At 43.4% G+C, this 20,603-nt stretch overlaps 1 protein-coding gene across 3 annotated transcripts; it reads left to right on the top strand.

The window, feature by feature from the left end:
* The first annotated feature begins 49 nt into the window (after positions 1–49).
* On the top strand, positions 50–19,463 carry LOC109893230 (abl interactor 2). 3 transcript variants are annotated; one of them, XM_020486346.2, is made up of 10 exons: positions 50–394; positions 520–735; positions 9,781–9,951; positions 12,012–12,191; positions 12,856–12,914; positions 13,423–13,524; positions 13,747–14,051; positions 14,521–14,646; positions 17,705–17,830; positions 18,009–19,463. In XM_020486346.2, exons 2-10 carry the CDS (start codon positions 604–606, stop codon positions 18,173–18,175), a joined length of 1,368 nt encoding a protein of 455 aa, XP_020341935.1. In that variant the 5' UTR covers positions 50–394; positions 520–603; the 3' UTR covers positions 18,176–19,463. The 3 variants fall into 3 exon arrangements, with proteins under 3 accessions (XP_020341935.1, XP_031683064.1, XP_020341936.1); XM_020486347.2 differs by lacking the exon at positions 50–394 and having other exon boundaries at positions 409–735; positions 9,781–10,616; XM_031827204.1 differs by lacking the exons at positions 17,705–17,830; positions 18,009–19,463 and adding an exon at positions 15,009–16,155 and having other exon boundaries at positions 377–735.
* The last annotated feature ends 1,140 nt before the right edge of the window (positions 19,464–20,603 follow it).

Raw genomic sequence — 20,603 nt, forward strand, 5'->3', positions numbered from 1 at the left:
TTGGATTTTTGCCTAATGGCCAATAGGTGGCACTAGTGCTGCATGCATTAGCCTGGAAGTCAATGTGGACACTATGACGCCGACAGACAGCTCGAAGCCTTTTACTTTTTCATTTAAGACATGTTTTACCGTAGGCTAAACTGACATGCATACCTTTAAAAAAAGATTGATTGCCATTACTCACTGGTTTTAAGGAGGTAATTTAGGGATCAATTCCATACATTAGGCCTATTTATTATGCGCAGTGATATTCCGCGGCAGGTTCACATAGATACAACATCAAAGGCTTTTTGCGTTGCGTTGCACACACCATCAGCAGCTACGCCTTGCAAAATGTCAAGGCGTTGCAGAAAGAGGAAGATCAAGTGAGCTACACGGCACACACAGCCAAGTGGTAAGTAAAAACAGCTTCTCTTTTTTGGTAACGCAAGTCGGGAGATTCTCCAGCCCTACTTTTGGTACTGCTTCTGCAAAGTGATGATGTCTCTGAGTGGTGGACTTATAAAGTGAATTTTTCAGCTAACAAGTTCCCACAAGGGTCTCGCGGAGAGGTTGAAGTCGCCACGGGGTTCCAAGGAAGAGAGTTTCGCGAAAAGGGTCGTCATGAAGGACCAAAGCTGTACTGATGAAATTACACAAATCTTCCAAGAGGCTGCGCCGGCGAGACAAGCCCTGTTGGACAACTACAACAACCTGATGAACGTGGCCGAATACTGCGAGAATAACTACCTGCAGGTGAGATGGAAGTTTAGTGCAGACATCCATTTAGGACACAACCTAAGTTATACCGTAGCTAGTATGATTCTGGGTTTGGCCGATGCTAGGAGAACGCTACCTGCCCCAATGCATAGTGCCAACTGTCCCTTTGAAGAACAATTTTTTTGTTCCAAGTAGAACCCTCTGTGGAAAGGGTTCTATCTGGAACCAAGATGGGTTCTTCAAAGGGTTCTGCTATGGGGTAAGTCGAATAATCATTTTAGGTTTGCGATGGAACCTTTTTTTCAAAGAGTGTACGCTCTTAGATGTAAAGGTGCCTGGAATAACCTTTTGGGTCACCACACAGGCAGAACCTTTCCTGTTTAAAAAGTTTCCTTGAGGAACCCCTCTGAAAAAGGTCTTAGAGGAACCCCTGTGTAAAGATTCAAATCGGAACCTTTTTTTGATGGGAGGCATTCCACCTTTTTACAACTAAATACATTGTAGGTGTGGCAGCCTATCAGATTGGAGTCGTGGCTTTCTGGTTGTTATTTTTGGTCACATGTTAGCGTAAATGTCATTTCTGTTCATAATGTTACGTTTTGTAAACTGCAAATTAAAATGTCCCTTGAATATTTATGCATATTACACATATTGTAATATAATATATTAACTTTGCTGAGTTCATACAGTAATAAAGTGGTAACTACCCCAACTTGGGGATTTACATAGGCTCATACCTCTGTTAGTCTCATTGAAGCTATACAACTGCCAGTGTTCAACCTTAACATGTGATAACAATACAATAGAACAGATGAACAGGAATGACATTTACTCTAACATGCTGACTAGACCCGGCACACTCGCGCATGTTGATTTTGTCCATCGACAAAAAATGTGATCAGGACACGCAGGTTGAAATATCAAAATGAACTCTGAACCAACTATGTTAATTTGGGGATAGGTTGAAACACATGAGACATTCATGGTCATTTAGCTAGCTAGCTTGTTGCTAGATAATTTGTCCTGGGATATAAACATTGGGTTGTTATTTTACTTGAAATGCACAAGGTCTTTTTTTCTGGATCTTAGTAAAATTTTGACCCATTTTGATTCACACAAAATCATGTTCTGGCTACCAGACGCTTGTTGACAAGAGCGAGCATTTTGGATTAAATTATTGAACAACATGTATGTGTATGTTTATTTTGCAATGCTCACGCATGCAACTTGGCTGGTGTGGTCAGCATGTAACGGGTGGCCCCCAAAATACACTGCACAAAAAAATAAAGGGAACACTAAAATAACACATCCTAGATCTGAATGAATGAAATATTCTTATTAAATACTTTTTTCTTTACGTAGTTGAATGTACTGACAACAAAATCACACAAAATGTATCAATGGAAATTACATTTATCAATGGATTTGGAGTCACACTCAAAATTAAAGTGGAAAACCACACTACAGGCTGATCCAACTTTGATGTAATGTCCTTAAAACAAGTCAAAATGAGGCTCAGTAGTGTGTGTGGACCTCCACGTGCCTGTATGACCTCCCTACAACGCCTGGGCATGCTCCTGATGAGGTGGCGGATGGTCTCCTGAGGGCTCTCCTTCCAGACCTGGACTAAAGCATCCGCCAACTCCTGGACAGTCTGTGGTGCAACGTGGCGTTGGTGGATGGAGCTAGCATCAATGCCTTCCTCTTGCAGGAACTGCTGACACACTCCAGCAACATGAGGTCTAGCATTGTCTTGCATTAGGAGGAACCCAGGGCCAACCGCACCAGCATATGGTCTCACAAGGGGTCTGAGGATCTCATCTCGGTACCTAATGGCAGTCAGGCTACCTCTGGCGAGCACATGGAGGGCTATGCGGCCCCCCAAATAAAAATGCCACCCCACACCATGACTGACCCACCGCCAAACCGGTCATGCTGGAGGATGTTGCAGGCAGCAGAACGTTCTCCACGGCGTTTCAAGACTCTGTCACGTCTGTCACATGTGCTCAGTGTGAACCTGCTTTCATCTGTGAAGAGCACAGGGCGCCAGTGGCGAATTTGCCAATCTTGGTGTTCTCTGGCAAATGCCAAACGTCCCTCACGGTGTTGGGCTGTAAGCACAACCCCCACCTGTGGACGTCGGGCCCTCATACCACCCTCATGGAGTCTGTTTCTGACCGTTTGAGCAGACACATGCACATTTGTGGCCTGCTGGAGGTCATTTTGCAGGGCTCTGGCAGTACTCCTCCTGCTCCTCCTTGCACAAAGGCGGAGGTAGCAGTCCTGCTGCTGGGTTGTTGCCCTCCTACGGCCTCCTCCACGTCTCCTGATGTACTGGCCTGTCTCCTGGTAGCGCCTCCATGCTCTGGACACTACGCTGACAGACACAGCAAACCTTCTTGCCACAGCTCGCATTGATGTTCCATCCTGGATGAGCTGCACTACCTGAGCCACTTGTGTGGGTTGTAGACTCCGTCTTATGCTACCACTAGAGTGAAAGCACCGCCAGCATTCAAAAGTGACCAAAACATCAGCCAGGAAGCATAGGAACTGAGAAGTGGTCTGGTCACCACCTGCAGAACCACTCCTTTATTGGGGGTGTCTTGCTAATTGCCTATAATTTCCACCTGTTCTCTATTCCATTTGCACAACAGCATGTGAAATTTATTGTTAATCAGTGTTGCTTCCTAATTGGACAGTTTGATTTCACAGAAGTGTGATTGACTTGGAGTTACATTGTGTTGTTTAAGTGTTCCCTTTCTTTTTTTGAGCAGTGTATATATTTCCACTCAAGGGTTCCTCCATAAATGCCATGCTACGCTACCATTCAAGGTTCCTCCAAGAACCCATCAAGTAACCGAATGTGCAAATATGAACCATTGACTAGAATCTCCAGGGTTCCTGGAATCACCACTAATTCTAAGAGTGTAGCCTAGCACGTGGCCAAAGTGGTTCCTAATTCAGCTTCTTAAGTTACTCTTTACATATTGACCAATGGAGATCATTTTTGGGGCCATCAAGCCAAAACTTGGCAGTGAAATCATTTAAATTGTGATGGTGAGTAAAAATCAACATTGATTTCACCTAATTTTAACATTCTGTCATAAACAGCACATGTTCAACTTTGTGGAAAACATTTTTCACAATCTCAATAGATAAAGAAAATTACTATAGTATGGGCCTCTCTTCAGCGTAGTTAAATAATGGGGGAAAAAATGCTGTGCTTGATTTAAATGAAAACTGTACAACGGTCCACAATATATCAAAGCGTAGGTCTGTGTCTTGTGCTTCCAATTAGTGTTTATACTATTACTTTACTACTATACAGCTCTACAGTGGAGTTTTAGCAGTGTTATGGTGCGTTCATAACCAAGTGGGAAATGGGAATTTACCACATCTGGGAAAAATCCACTTGAACGGCCCTCCAACTGGTAATTATTAGTTAAATCAGCCATGAATCCCTTTGTGACAAGGGGAATGGAAGCTTATTGTGTGCAACACGGATGGACAATTGAATGTAAGATTCACTACAAACTTTAAATTGTCTAGTCATGTCTAGTCTGTCTATTTATGGCTAACAGGGTTGAAAACACAGACTTAAATGAATCACTAATCACATTATTATTTATTTAATCTTCAGAAATAACTTTGTCAAAGCAACGCAAAAACTAGGGCTTTACAATCATGGTGAAAACCTGGGAGTATGTTCTGGGATTAGCGGGTTAAAATCTTCCTAGAAGTCACAGAGGGTGGATGGAGGGACATTTTGGCACTTAGCATTTCTCCTTTGCCAAGATAATCCATCCACCGGACAGGTGTGGCATATCAAGAAGCTGATTAAACAGCTTGATCATTACACAAGTGCACCTTGTGCTTGGGACAATAAAATGCCACTCTAAAATGTGCAGTTTTGTCACACAACACAATGCTAGTTTTGAGGGAACGTGCAATTGGCATGCTGACTACAGAAATCTTCACCAGAGCTGTTGTCAGAGAATGCAATGTTCATTTCTCTACCATAAGCCGCCTTCAACATCATTTTAGAGAATTTGGTAGTACGTCCAACCGGTCTCACAACTACAGACCACGTGTATGGCGTCGTATGAGTAAGCGGTTTGCTGATGTGAACTTTGTGAACAGAGTGCCCCATGGTGGGAGTGGGGTTATGGTATGGTCAGGGATAAGATACGGACAAAAATCACAATTGCATTTTATCGATGGCAATTTGAATGCACAGAGATACCGTGACGAGATCCTGTGGCCCATTGACGTGCCATTCATCTGCCGCCATCACCTCATGTTTCAGCATGATAATACACAGCCCCATGTCGGAAGGATCTGCACATAATTCCTGGAAGCTGAAAATGTTCCAGTTCTGCCCTGGCCTATATTCTCACCAGACATGTCACACATTGAGCATGTCTGGGATGCTCTGGATCGACATGCATGACAGCTTGTTCCAGTTCCGGACAATATCCAGCAACTTCGCACGGCCATTGAAGAGGAGTGGGACAACATTCCACAGGCCACAATCCACAGCCTGATCAACTCTATGCGAGGATGTGTCGGGCTGCATGAGGCAAATGGTGGTCCCACCAGACACTGAATGGTGTTCTGACCCGCGCCCCTACTTAAAAAAAAGGTATCTGTGACCAACAGATGCATATCTGTAGCAGATGCATATCTGTAGCAGATGCATATCAGATGCATACCCAGTCATTAAATCCATAGATTAGGGCCTAATGAATTTATTTCAATTGACTGATTTCCTTATAATAACTAACTCAGTAAAATGTTGAAATTGTTGCATGCTGCGTTTATATTTTTGTTCAGTGTACATCAAGAAACATTCCTGTCAAAGAAAGAGGAACAGATTAGTTTACGTAGTCAGAAGTACTCACACTAGTTTAGAAAGCTTACAAAATTGACACAGAGCATTTCTGTGCTTGTATTCTAATCTAGTGTGAACACTGGAAAAGTGATGCTGCTAGATTGTGCATTGTCAAGATGAGCAAGACGAAGTGCACTTCCGGTGACACCCACCTCCTTCAAATATTTCAGTGTACAGAGAGGATTTCGAGATGAAGAGAAACACAACTGAGTGCATCCTAATTGGTTGTGTCTGTGTGTGACGTGTCTCTCCATCGGCATTTGAGTGTGAGAGAGAGATAGTGTTCATCTGAGCACAGAAAGTAACACAGGAAGTCTCTGTGCATCTGCTTGTTAGAAGTGAGCATGCATTATGTGCCCATTTCTATGTGACTGTGAAGGAGTGCACATATAAGGGCAGGCTCTACTTCCCCATGCTGTGCAGCCTATTGTCAACCAAGTTGTTAGGTGATGCTCTAAATACTGAAGTAGCCTGCTGGAACATGTCTGATCGCAACACAGCAAATTGGACAATGTTACCTAAGTGTTGATTTTTCAGTGTAACATTACACGGTTTTATTTCAGGAGTGAAATTAACTCTCAGTGGTGTAAAATAACCCCAGTGTTAATGTTAAGAACCAGTGTTGAGTGTATGTCTGATTCTGTCCGATTTTCTTGGTGTAGAGTAAAACGTTCACATCAAAACCAAACCAACATTATGTGATTTTCCCAGCATGCTCCACTGCAGCTCGATTATTTGGGATTGTTTTTAATACCTGTGTTTTTGAACAGATATTGATTGATTCATCTTATGCTACACAAATATAAATTGCATACATTTTTCTAAACTAATCCAATCACTTAAATAGTTGTTCCAGTTTAAATGGTTTAGGTAGGCTCCTTTATCAATTTTCCTAACCCTGGCAGTCATTCTTAATGCAGATTGCAGGTGAATAAAAATGACAACTGTTGGCTGCCCTAACTCTGGCTGGATTCCAATGGGAATTACATATCACTTTGCAAGCAGCATAATGTGACTTGCAGTCCTGATGTGGCCCGTAAACCAGTAGGTTTGTAACACCACTGTGTTGGGGTAAAACATGGCCATCAAAGTAAGACCTTATGATATACTGTAAGTAACATATTGTCATAAACAGTTTAGCAGTAGGGACTGAGAATGAACAAACAATCTTGTCTCTGTCACTAACAAGTACAGTCATGGGTGGTAACTCTATAATTCACTCAAAAGGGCAATGCACAGTCTGAAATTATATTGGGGTCGTGGGCGGCGTGGCTTTGAATTATTTAGTTTTGGCCACCCGTGAGTAGACGTGTTGTATCAATTAAGTGGTCTATGGTTATGTAAAAACTTTTTTTGAAAAATCTATTGTGTTATTGACTGTACGTTTGTTTATTCCATGTGTAACTCTGTGTTGTTGTTTGTGTCGCACTGCTTTGCTTTATCTTGGCCAGGTCACAGTAAATGAGAGCTTGTTCTCAACTGGCCTACCAGGTTAAATAAAGGTGAAATCAAAAACATTTTAAATTAAAGTCTGACAGTTCTGAAGTCTTTGTAAAACCTTATATAAGAGCAGGTGGCATTAACGACTTATAAATAATGTTATAATGTCCAGCATGAAATGACCTTGTCAAGAGATACGGACCTTTTAGTGTGATGGTTAAAAATGCTATATGAGGTGTTATTGCATAACACCATTGGTGTAAACAATATACACTTCCTGGTGTTAGAAATGCTTTGTGAGGTGTTATTGCACGACACTGAAAGTGTTAATTCCCCATCACTGACAAAGTGTAACAGCGTCAGCACTAAGCTCATTGTTAATTTAACGCACAAATGTGTGGACCTATAACGACACTTGCCCAGTGTTAAATGTAACACTGTCAGAGTTGATTTAACACTGGAGAAATTGCTGTATATGTTCACCATGAAATGAAATAGAATTGTGAAGGCAGCGATCGGGCTGTTTCTTCCAGGCTAGTAAATAGGTGCTTTCACTGGGCATCTAAAAAAGGGGGTATTGTGTTCAGCACTGAGCTGTGTGTTGCGATATTATCGAAGAATTAGAACAGGAAGGTATTCTCACTACGTGAGGAGGAAGTGAGAGGTCTGATTTCACTGCTCCTCTCAGACACTTCAACAGCGTCATATGACTCATAACTCTTGAAAAATGTCATCCCACATTGTCAATTTCAAAATGAGATGCTACTATTATCATGATTTGTTATGATCCCCAAGTGATCAAATAAAATAAAATTGTATTAGTCACATGTGCTGAATACAACATGTGTAGACCTTACTGTGAAATGCATACGTACAAGCCCCTAACTAACAATGCAGTTAAAACAAATTACAAATAAGAAAAATAAATAAAAGGAACAAGTAATTAAAGAGCAGCAGTAATTAACAATAGCGAGACTATATACAGGGGGTACCGGTACAGAGTCAATGTGCGGGGAAACCGGTTAGTCGAGGTAATATCTACATGTAGGTAGAGTTATGAAAGTGACTATGCATAGATGATAACAGAGAGTAGCAGTGGCGTAAAATGGGAGATGGGGGTGGGGTGGGCACTTCAAATTGTCTGGGTAGCCATCTGATTAGATGTTCAGGAGTCTTATGGTTTGGGGGTAGAAACTGTTTAGAAGCCTCTTGGACCTAGACTTGTAGCTCCGATACCACTTGCCGTGCGGTAGCAGAGAGAACAGTCTCTCGATCTTAGTCCTGTATTGACGCTTTTCCTGTTTGATGGTTGGTCGGAGGGCATAGCGGGATTTCTTGTAAACTTCCGGGTTAGAGTTGCGCTCCTTGAAAGCAGCAGCTCTATCCTTTAGCTCAGTGCGAATGTTGCCTGTAATCCATGGCTTCTGGTTGGGCTATGTACGTACGGTCACTGTGGGGATGACTTCATCGATGCTCTTATTGATGAAGCCAATGACTGATGTGGTGTATTCCTCAATGCCATCGGAAGAATCCCAAAACATTTTCCAGTCTGTGTCAGCAAAACAGTCCTCTAGCTTAGCATCTGCTTCATCTGACCACTTTTTAATTGACTGAGTCACTGGTGCTTCCTGCTTTTGAATCAGGAGGATAGAATTATGGTCAGATTTGCCAAATGGAGGGTGAGGGAGAGCTTTGTATGCGTATCTGTGTGTGGAGTAAAGGTGGTCTAGAGTTGTTTTCCCTCTGGTTGCATATCTAACATGCTGATAGAAATGAGGTAAAACTCATTTAAGTTTCCCTGCATTAAAGTCACCGGCCACTAGGAGCGTCGCCTCTGGTTGAGCATTTTCCTGTTTGCTTATGGCAGAATACAGCTCATTGAGTGCGGTCTTAGTGCCAGCATCGGCCTGTGGTGGTCTGTAGACAGCTACGAAAAATACAGATGAAAACTCTCTAGGTAGATAGTGTGGTCTACAGCTTATCATGAGATACTCGACCTCAGGCGAACAAAACCGTGAGACTTCCTTAGATATCGTGCACCAGCTGTTGTTTACAAATATACATAGTCCACCCCCCTTGTCTTACCAGACGCCACTGTTCTTTCCCACCGATACAGCATATATCCATCTAGCTTTATATTGATTATGTCATCGTTCAGCCACGACTCCGTGAAGTATAAGATATTACAGTTTTTAATGTCTCGTTGGTAGTAATCTTCCTCGTCGATATTATTTTCCAATGATTACATGTTAGCTCATAGAACGGAAGGCGTTGGGGGTGTATTCGATCGCCTACGAATTCTCAGAAGACAGCTCGACATCTGTCCTCTTTTACTCTGCCTTCTCTTCCAAAAAATGAGGGGGATTTGGGCCTGTTCCCGGCAAAGCAGTATGACGTTCTCGTCGGGCTCGTTAAAGGAAGAAAAAAAAGCTTCTGCCAGTTCGTGGTGAGTAACAGCTGTTCGGATGTCCAGAAGTTATTTTCGGCCATAAGAGACGGTAGCAGCAACATTATGTACAGAATAAGTTAAAGAATAAGTTACAAACAACAACAACAAAAAAAGGAGGAGCGCGTAAAATGCCAGCCATCTTTTCCGGCGCCATGATACACACATCGGCTAATCATAATCGTACTCTATTGTTTGGCATTTGTGCCATGAGCATCATTTTTTCATGACTGTCAGTCTCTCCATGTCTCTCTCTCTCTCTCTGTATTTCTCTCCCTTTCTCTCTCTCTCCCCCTCCCGTTAGGCAGGTGCAGATGCGGCCAAGGCCCTGGAGGAGACTAAGAACTTCACCACCCAGTCTCTGGCCAGTGTGGCCTACCAGATCAGCAACCTCGCCTCCAACGTCCTCAAGCTGCTGGATGCACAGAACTCCCAGCTCAGACACATGGAGTCCTCTGTCAACCTCATCGGACAGGTAGCATGTCTCAACTTATGTATTAGGCTCCGATTCAGTTTCAGGAAGAGAATACAAGCATGTGTATATTAGCAGCAGTGGTGGTTGGTGCCGAGGAGGGAGGACGATTATTTTTTCATGAGCATGGCCTTTCTATTACAGCGTATTGGATGACTGCCATTCATATTCCATTTACCCAGCTCAAAGTAACATCGCTAGGTTTAGGTTACTACAGGATACTCAAATTGTCTCTATACCCATCATGAGGTTGCTACAACCTAGCCTATGAATGAAAGTTTACAACGTAGGTGCACAGGTCGAGAGAAATTTGAAAGGTGACATACATTAACACATTCAATACCGCCTTGTACACTCTTGCCTCCATCTAGCTGATCTAGGGTGTAATCATTAGTCCAACAGTTGCAAACGAGAGTTTCTATTGGACAAATTCAGGTATGTTTATACCCATTTCGTTCCATTTGCCTCTGTTTAAGAAACGTTTTTGGCGGAAATAATACACCCCTGGTCACATGCAAACACTGTTCACTTACATAGCAGCCACATACAAACAGCATTATCACTTTGATCATTGTATAGTCCTTCTCACATCTATGCCCTCTCCTCCTCTCACCTTTTCCCTTAGCTTGTGGACTTCAGTGCTTAACACATCAGCGGTCTGGGACCAGGCAAGGAAACCTTTCCAAGCAAAACCTTCTTAACATAACCGTTCACCGCCACACACAGCCTACATCGTTGTCACCATATTGTCATATTCAACATAGCTACTAGAACTAACGCGTTAGTAAACCTGTGACAATCATGCAGTACAGTGTACAGTCATCAGCAAGCAGTTTAGCAGTTACACTGGCAAGCCCCGGTGGCAATAAATTAGTAAAACCAAAAGCTTACCTTGACTTTGGAAGAGTTCCAGTGTTTGATAGCCATAGCCAGCTAACTAACATAGCATCCCTCTTTGTTTGAGCCGGGTGTTTGAGTAGGCTAAACGAACTAGCTGCATTTGCTATCTAAGTAAGAGCTGATAGGTTGGAGGACGTACTTCAGAAGTTGTCATAATTGCTGTGTAAGCCTATGGAAGGTGTGAGAACCACGAGCCTCCTAGGTTTTGTGTTGAAGTCAATGTACCTAGAGGAGAATGGAAACTAGCTGTCCTCTGGCTACATCATGGTGCTAACCTACAGATTGCTGTTGAGGCTACTGTAGACCTTCATTGTAAAACAGTGTGTTTTAATCAATTATTTGGTGACGTGAATATATTTAGCATAGTTTTATCTAAAAAGGATAACTTTTTTAGTGTTTCACTATTTATATTTTTCTGTAATTCACTGAGGAGGATGGTCCTCCCCTTCCTCCTCTGAGGAGCCTCCACTGGTTAGCAGAAATGCACAGTTAACCTTAAAAAGTTCAAAGTTAAAAAGGCAAGTTTGCATTTTAGCAAACCTGCCCCCCCCCCCCCTCCCCCCACCTCCCCTCTCTTACACCAGCCCAACTGTCCCCCGCTGCCCCCCCTACCCCTCTCTGTAGCCCCACTGTCCCCAAAGCTGGCACAGACCCCAGGCATTCCTGCATGCTCCGTGCCCAGCATTATCATACGGAACCAGGTCGCCTGAGGCGGGGGTTGGGGATGGAGGGGCGAGTGGGTTAAGGGGCTACAGTGTGACCTTTGACCTTCAACGCAGAGCATCATAGGGGCTGGGATGGAATGTTCCTGCTAACCTCTGATTGATGTCCTCCATTGTCTGCTAGCACCCATGAAGGGTCCCTAACAACTGTATACTAAATGATAGGGCTCACTTGAACTTCCTCTATTTGGGGAAGGAAAGAAAGTTTGACAATATTACCACGTTCATGAATGAGCTTTGTTGAGCTAATGATGTTGTCAGAGAAAGGGTACCATGCTATTCCATCCTGTATGGATTATTATGTATTTTGGAAAAAGTTTTACCAGAGGGGAGGAATTAAGAATGGCACATGTTTATCTGTAGTTAAAAAAAAATAATAAAAAAATGAAGTGTTATTGGTTCATACCCTGATGGCAACATCCTCTGCCTCCTGTCTTGTAGACAGTGGACATGCACAGAGAGAAGGTGGCCCGGAGAGAGATAGGGGCTTTCACCACAGCCAAGAGGGTTCCCCGCAGTCACAAAATAATCCCCCCGGCAACAGGCAAGGAGCCCAAACCCAAGTACACCCGTAGTCCCATCACCTACTCGGACCTGGACACACAGGGACATGGCATGAAGGTGAGACTGAGTTCTCGAGTTCAAGTGCAGTTACTCACAACACATGTTTTACCTCACATTCCCACGCCATTGAAAAAAGGTCAATGGTTCAAATAATTTTCCCTGCAAGTGTCTTACTATACAGCTACACTACTGTACACTACTGTACGTTGCAATCAGTGTTCAGTAGTAGTGTTGGAAATGACTGAGGTGCAAATGTAATTACGTATTACAAAGTTAGTGAAAACGACTTTTCAAAACCAGGATACCACGGCGGGAGACAAAGGCTCCGTAGCTTTCCTTAGCCCTCTCGACGAGCCTTTCTGATGCAGCTAGGCAGCAGCAGCCGTTATTTTCTACCCGCCGTGCCTCTAGTCTACACCACATCCACTTAGAGAGGAGCAGCTTGTTGCGTAATGCCGACCTCGATTAGCACACACACACACAAGCATGCACGGATGCAACGCACTCACGCACGCACACACACAGATTAAGCAGCCAGCAGGCCACTGTGCACCGTGGGAAAATGGCTAGACGCACTAATTAGTTTTGCCAAGACTAAGCCCCTTCATTGATGCTCCAACACAATTCACTCATCTACAACACACACACACACACATTAACTACCCCTTCTTTTTCACTCTGCTCTCCCTTTCTCTCCCTTTCTCTCACCACTTCCCTGCAGGATTCTGGTAAGCTGCTGGGGAAACCAGGGTCAACACGCAAACATGGCGGCACCATCAGGTATGATGCTGACACCGCTGGCTCCATTTGACTGCTCTGCTCTCACACTGTCAGTCTAACTGTAGCTGTTTCACTTCCTGTAACTAGTCATTCAGACAGGAAGCCTACTTTCCGCACGTCCTCTATGCTCAGTGGCCCACAAAAACACTTTTATTCAAGACCAGAAACATCAGCAAAAGAAATCCTTAAAATAATTTGTGTGTGCTGTGGGTAGGGTTGGGAAAGGAGGTTAAACAGTATTCATGGCTAACCACACCTCCTGTCCAATCATGTTTGTTGTGTTCATTCAGTAGGGGATTGAATGCCATTCAGCCAGAGGGAGATTTACTGTTGGCAGGAGAAAGAGCACAGAGATTTCACAATGTGATTATGCCAAAAACAAACCAGGAAGTATAGAAATCAAATATGCGGGTATCATTTGCACTGAGTAGTATATTTAAACTGTTGAGTGAGAGAAGATGACATCTCTCAGTCAATGTGACGCTTACGGCTGTGTGTGTGTTTTCAGTAGGAGCACTTCCAGAGCAAACCCAGAGCCTGTCCAGTGTCCCGTAGCCCCCTCTCTGTCTCGAGGGGCGTCCCTCACCTCTCTCCATGATCGCTCCATTGGGTAAAAAAACACTTCCTGGAAACAGTTTTACTGTACACACATAAGCTTCGACACTTACTACTAAACAGTCCATTCCTTACGAGTACTCAGACACCTCAGTTAAGTGAGGTGCTTCTGGATTTGTATATTTTGTGTGTAGACTAGCCTGTAGAATATTTCCACCCAGACCATGGAAATATACCCCGAGTTTAATTTGACTTTGCCCTCCCCCTCCTGTAACAGATCCAGCTTCGGCAAGGCCGTGCCTCCCCCCGTGGTCCCCAGCTGGCCCACGTCACCTGACTCTGACATCATCACCACCCTGCTGGAGGAGGCCACGCCCACACCACCGCCCCTGTCTCTGATGGAGGATGGTGACGCCGCCATGGCCACTCCGGCCTCTCCTCCTCCTCCCAAGGCGCCGCCTGCCTCCTCTCTGGATGTCCCTCCTCCCCCTCCACTGCCCCCCGCAACCAGCACCCCTAAACCTGCCCATACCAGCCTTGCCTACATCCCCCCTCCCCCTGCCCCACCTCCACTGGAGACTGGTAAGTGTCTTTATCATGAATTTCGTAAAACATGACTATACTTTTTGTAACCAGTGTACATACTATTAGTAATTGATTGTAAACGTATTGTATGAGTAACTAAAGTACATTAACATGTCATAAAATGAAAATCACACTCAATATCAAACATCTAGGTGGAAAATATTGCTTGTTTTTGTGTTGCCCACACTGTGAGACAGCTCACGCACACTGCACAGCACAGTGTAGCAGAGGAAATGAGAACACGTAGTGTGCATAGAGACACCTAGGGACATGCACATGCGGACACATCTAGAGGCAGAAAACCAGGAACAAACAACCTTGTGCCTGCACTGTGATACGAAATAAATACTTTTATGGCCTAGTTGCATGACTGTGTTACTGACTTCACACGGTATGAAACGCTGAATATCAACTTAAATCAGATGAAGGAAGCAGATACTCTTCCATAAATATACTTTTTTCTTAGTGGCTGAAGAGAACGGCTTCCCGCCTCCTATGCCACCACCATCTGACGAGCCTCTCCCTCCACCAACCAGTGAGGACCTGGAGCTCCCTGGCCCTCCCCGTCCACCGAGTGATGAGGTGGATGAAGGTAAAAGGAGCGGGTTGGTTTGGTGGACCACCCAGCCATAATTGTGTCACACTGTACTTTTAATGGTCTTTCAACAAGTGGTTTTGAAAGGACTCTAGAATGAGACCTCACACAATGTTTAGTTTAGCTGTCTGTCTGAGGTTTGTTTATCTATCTGTCTGTCTTTCTATGTAGAGCATGCTCGCTGATGCTGATCTTTGGTGTTTTCTTGTCCTTATCTCTGTTATTAGACTCTTCCATGTCTTCCTCTCTCTCTCTCTCTCTCTCTCTCTCTCTCTCTCTCTCTCTCTCTCTCGCTCTCTCTCTTTGTCTGTCTGCTTGATCTTGACCTTTGACCTGTGACCTGTCTCTCTCCGGCTCAGCTCTGCAGCCCAGACGGTCTTGTTTACGTCGTCACCCCCCCAGCTCGCGCTCCATGTCCCCCAGGGTCCGCAAAGGCCCTAGCTCTCGCTCGCTCTACACTCGCTCACTCTTCCTGCCAACCATCCAATCACGTAAGGCTACTTTGGCAACCTACCCCATCCCAGGTCCTACCCCCAGCTGTAGTCCAATTTGGCCTCATGACTTAGTATTAATATACCAATCATTAGTTCATGAGGAGCTGAACATGGCTAATGCGAAACTGGTTTAATATTACACCACCATTGTTTAGGTTTATGATGCATGATGAAAGTTCAAGCCTTGCTTAAGCAATTGTGTTAGCTTCATATTAGTGCTAGCATTAGCATTTGGACCATCGGTGTAAAAAATTATTTGTTCTTAACTGACTTGCCTAGTGAAATAACGGTCCAATAAAACATTGATTCAAATACATGTGGAGTCCCCGCTAAAGACCCCTTTTGGTTGATCTGATGTCATCTTTCTCCGTCACCCATTCCTACCTCTCCCTCTGTGACCTCACCGGTCAGTCATGATCCCCCCTCCCCCTTCATACCCCCCCCCCCCCCACACCCCTCCCATGTCGCTGAGCCCCTTGTCCAGCCTGCCCGCCCGCCTGGATCACCTGGGTAAGTGGGGACTGTGTGCGGCCGCAGTACACCCTCCAGGCCATGGAGAGGGGGGCGTGAGAGGGTGACTTCTGTCCAAACTGGTGCTGCTTCTGCTTCTGCTGCTATTGCTGTTGAGTCTACTGTGTTGGAAGGTAAAGCCATGGACAGATTCTGTCCTCTAAAAGTCCGTCAGACACTGGGTTGGTAACGTCTTTGTTTTTTCCTTGATAGCTATGATGTCTTGTGTTTTTCAATATGATAGATAACACCTTATGTGTAGAAAAGAGTTTCAAATAAGCTAGGTACTGGAAATTGATTTAAAGAGTCCTCGGAACAAGTTATGCAGTATAGCTATAGTTTTGATACACTTTGGAACGTATGCTGAATTACTTGTATGGCAAGTGGTGCAGCCTATCATCAGTTTGGGTTTACAGTTGAAGACGGAAGTTAACATACACTTAGGTTGGAGTCATTAAAACTTGTTTTTCAACCACTCTTTGGCGAGTCAGTTAGGACATCTACTTTGTGCATGACACAAGTCATTTTTCCCGACAATTGTTTACAGACAGATTATTTCACTTATTATTCACTGTATCACAATTCCAGTGGGTCAGAAGTTTACATACACTAAGTTGACTGTGCCTTTAAACAGCTTGGAAAATTCAAGAAAATTATGTCATGGCTTTAGAAGCTTTTGATAGGCTAATTGACAGCATTTGAGTCAATTGGAGGTGTACCTGTGGATGTATTTCAAGGCCTACCTTCAAAATCAGTGCCTCTTTGCTTGACATCATGGGAAAATGAAAATAAATCAGCCAAGACCTCAGTTAAAGAAAACAGTAGACCTCCACAAGTCTGGTTCATCCTTGCTAGCAATTTCCAAACTCCTGAAAGTATCATGTTCATCTGTACAAACAATAGTACGCAAGTATAAACACCATGGGACCACGCAGCCGTCATACCGCTCACGAAGGAGGCGTGTTCTGTCTCCTAGAGATGAACATACTTTGGTGCGAAAAGTGTACATCAATCCCAGAACAACAGCAAAGGACCTTGTGAATATGCTGGAGGAAACGGGTACAAAAGTACCTATATCCACAGTAAAACGAGTCCTATATCGGCATAACCTGAAAGGCCGCTCAGCAAGGAAGAAGCCACTGCTCCAAAACCGCCATAAAAAAGCCAGCCTACGGTTTGCAACTGCACATGGGGACAAATATCGTACTTTTTGGAGAAATGTCCTCTGGTCTGATGAAACAAAAATAGAAATGTTTGGCCATAATGACCATTGTTATTTTTGGAGGAATAAGGGGGAGGCGGAACACCATCCCAACCGTGAAGCACGGGGGTGGCAGCATGATGTTGTGGGGGTGCTTTGCTGCAGGAGGGACTGGTGCATTTCACAAAATAGATGGCATCATGAAGAAGAAAATGTATCTGGATATATTGAAGCAACATCTCAAGACATTAGTCAGGAAGTTAAAGCTTGGTCGCAAATGGGTCTTCTAAATGGACGTTGACCCCAAGCATACTTCCAAAGTTGTGGCAAAATGGCTTAACGACAACAAAGTCAAGGTATTGGATTGGCCATCACAAAGCCCTGACCTCAAACCCATAGAAAATTTGTGGGCAGACCTGAAAAGGTGTGTGCGAACAAGGAGGCCTACAAACCTGACTCAGTTACACCAGCTTTGTCAGGGGGAATGGGCCAAAATTCACCCAACTTATTGTGGAAACTTGTGGAAGGCTACAAGAAACGTTTGACCCAAGTTAAACAATTTAAAAGCAATGCTACCAAATACTAATTGTGTATGTCTGTGTATGTAAACTTCTGACCCACTGGGAATGTGATGAAAGAAATAAAAGCTGAAATAAATAATTCTCTCTACTATTATTCTGCCATTTCACATTCTTAAAATAAAGTGGTGATCCTAACTGACCTAAGACAGGGAATTTTTACTAGGATTAAATGTCAGGAATTGCAAAAAAAACAGAGTTTAAATGTATTTGGCTAAGGTGTATGTAAACTTCCTACTTTAACTGTATATGACTTTTGTCCAATCTTGTAGATCTGGTGATCCCAGCCCCTCCTCCACCTTTTACCGACAGCGTGGTGGGCTTTGATGACGACATGTCACCCCTACCCCCCCCTGCGGATTATGATACGACTGGCCCTGCAGACTTTTTGGAGAAAGGTATGATAGTGCTCCATGCGTATTCACCAATTGATAAATTACTAAATGACGTCATGGCCTGAATTGCATGCATACTTTTACAGTACTTATTCAATGTCTGACCAAATCATACCATAACATTTGGTCTATATTTTTGTTTTGTCTTGGTTGTCTCATTGCAATTCACTTTTCTTCCCAGTGGTGGCGCTGTACAGCTACAACTCAGGGAAGCCTGGAGACCTGGTGTTCCTGCAGGGAGAAGTCATCTACCTGATCAAGAGGAATGAAGATGGCTGGTGTGAGGGACTGCTCAACGGAGTAGAGGGATTCTTCCCTGGGAACTACGTAGATTCCTCCTCCAGCTAAGATATTAGACCACTTAAAGGTAGACTCAGCGATATGACGTAAACGCAGAAAGTAAACAGCATAGTGGGTCAATTTCCTCTACAACTAAGAGTGTTGACGCCCGAGGCTCAACTTTGTCCTCTGTTTTGGTCTTGTGGCTACCATGTTGTACAAGTGTGAAGCGAACCCGTGCACATGTGCAGATTCTGTGTGTGACTGTGTGAGAGCGGAGTCGTGCATCTCGCTTATCACAATATCTGTGGTGCTGCTCGTGGCAATGTCATTTCGCTTATTCTACCTGTAATATGAAAAGGGAAAGTAGGCTCTGTCCACAAACAACCCCTAACCCTATACCCTAAGTCTACCTAGGCACTTTATGTTGACCAGGAAGAATTGGACAGGTATAATCATACCTATTCACATCATTGGTAAAGAAAAATCAATAACTATTGTAGCTTCACCTGTCCCTTTGATAGGCCAGATGGAATTTAAACCACCAGAGTTTAGGGCTAGTGGTTGTTTCTTGATGGGGACATAGCCAACTATTAGCTTTGTAGAAAGACCTCTACTGACCTCTACAGGTCATAGTAATGTGAACGGAATATAAAGCAATATTTATACAGGGAATGATAACAGGATTCTGAAATATAGCCACTTTATAGCGCGAGGGGCTAGCTATATATTACCAAGAGGGTCACTAGGTAGGACGACTTAGTATCTGCTATCTTTCAACCAAGACTAGATACAAGATTCAAAGTCAGCTTGCTTATTAACCATGAAGGTAGTGAATACTTGGTAAAGAGGGAAAATGCTTTGCAAGTTATATAATAGCTCTATGTCCTGTTAAGTATTGTTTTACAAGTACTGTAGTACCAGTATGTGAACTAGATTGGCCTCGCTGTTGTGCTCACTAGGACAAGCCCGGAACGCTGCAAAATGATATGGTAAAGTTGCATCAGTTTTTTTTGTCAATGGAACCAGGCACTGTTTTGCTGCTGCAGTTTTTGGCTCTGCAGGATGATATTGGTCTCTTAATTAGAATTGCACTAATATATTTTGTAATATTCAAACTAAGATGAAGTAATATATGGATTATTGAGAAAATTCATACCCCCCAAAAAATATTTGTCTGAATTCTATCACGTGGTGAAAATATTTTACTGTAGTGATGTCATGATATTGAACAATCTGAAAGTGCTTTTCAACTTGTTCATGTTTTCAGTTAGTTTCATTTTGATATTTAGTACGTCCTTTTAGATTGAACAATGTTTTATTGACATGTCTTTCAATAAATACTTTTCCAAATGAACTTTTCCGATTGTAACTCCTTTTACAATTATAAAACCTTAACCCACTTCAGATAAAGTTAATCTCTTCCAATATTCTCATGCTAGTCTAGAAACCAACTATAGAAAAAAAGATGACTACGGTATGTGCTACGAAGAGCATTAAGAGGAGTAACAAACTAAGTCCATGTCATTTTGTTGTCTAAAACTGTCTTATTCTAATGCTAAGACAGCATGATACAGTAACTTTACCATTGTGTTTGGCCTCATCATGGCCATGGCAGCTCAGGTGCTGTGCCTTTAAACAGCAAAGGGTTGCCATAAACCTGTAACCTTAACCCTCAGTCCCATAGCACACCTTTTGCCAGATAAGAGACATATTAACACAGTACACATACACTCAGGTCTTCTATATTCACACACACACACACACACACGTGCACACACACACACACACAGTACAAAGAAGGTTCAGGTCCTTATTGATTTCCGTTTGAAGTCCCAGGTTTACTGAAGTGGCTGCTGTCTTTAAGGTAAGATAAAGTTCATTTGGATTCATATATTTGCTGTGCGTTAACATTCAGTATAATATGACTATAGGTCAACAGAACGTTGTTGGTATGAATGTATGATTTGGCTCCCGAGTGGTGCAGTGATCCAAGGCACTGCATCTCAGTGCTAGAGGCGTCACTACAGACCCTGGTTCGATTCCAGGCTGTATCACAACCGGCCGTGATTGGGAGTCCCATAGGACGGCGCACAATTGGCTCAGCGTCGTTAGGGTTTAGCCGGGGTAGGCTGTCATTGTCAATCAGAATTTGTTCTTAACTGACTTGCCTAGTTAAATAAATAAACAATCTACTCTGACAGATGGAATCGATTATTATTGGTGTTGACTCTGTGTTGTACACATTGACTATGCGGTTAGGTATGCTATTCTTTGGCAGCTAGTTCTTTCACTCCACTTCCACATATGGTTTTATCTACTTGGGATTTTATCCATCTGTGGACATAATAACATGGTATATTATCACCTGTGAGTGCCTCTCGATCAAGCCATAGTAGAAGGTTGATACTAACTCTACCTTGATTCTGACCAATTCAAATTGAGGGTGACAGAAGTTTATATTCCATTTTCGCTGCAATGCTCTTTGAACTTACAG

The sequence above is a fragment of the Oncorhynchus kisutch genome, linkage group LG6 (genome assembly GCF_002021735.2).
Source record: "Oncorhynchus kisutch isolate 150728-3 linkage group LG6, Okis_V2, whole genome shotgun sequence".
In the NCBI taxonomy this organism is placed as follows: domain Eukaryota; kingdom Metazoa; phylum Chordata; class Actinopteri; order Salmoniformes; family Salmonidae; genus Oncorhynchus; species Oncorhynchus kisutch.

Bases quoted from the DNA above. Each gene is read 5' to 3' on its own strand.
- LOC109893230 (XM_020486346.2), top strand. From the start codon at position 604: ATGAAGGACCAAAGCTGTACTGATGAAATTACACAAATCTTCCAAGAG. The intron at 13,525-13,746 runs GTAAAAAAACAC...CTCCTGTAACAG, and splicing joins CTCCATGATCGCTCCATTGG to ATCCAGCTTCGGCAAGGCCG. The intron at 17,831-18,008 runs GTATGATAGTGC...TTTTCTTCCCAG, and splicing joins TGCAGACTTTTTGGAGAAAG to TGGTGGCGCTGTACAGCTAC.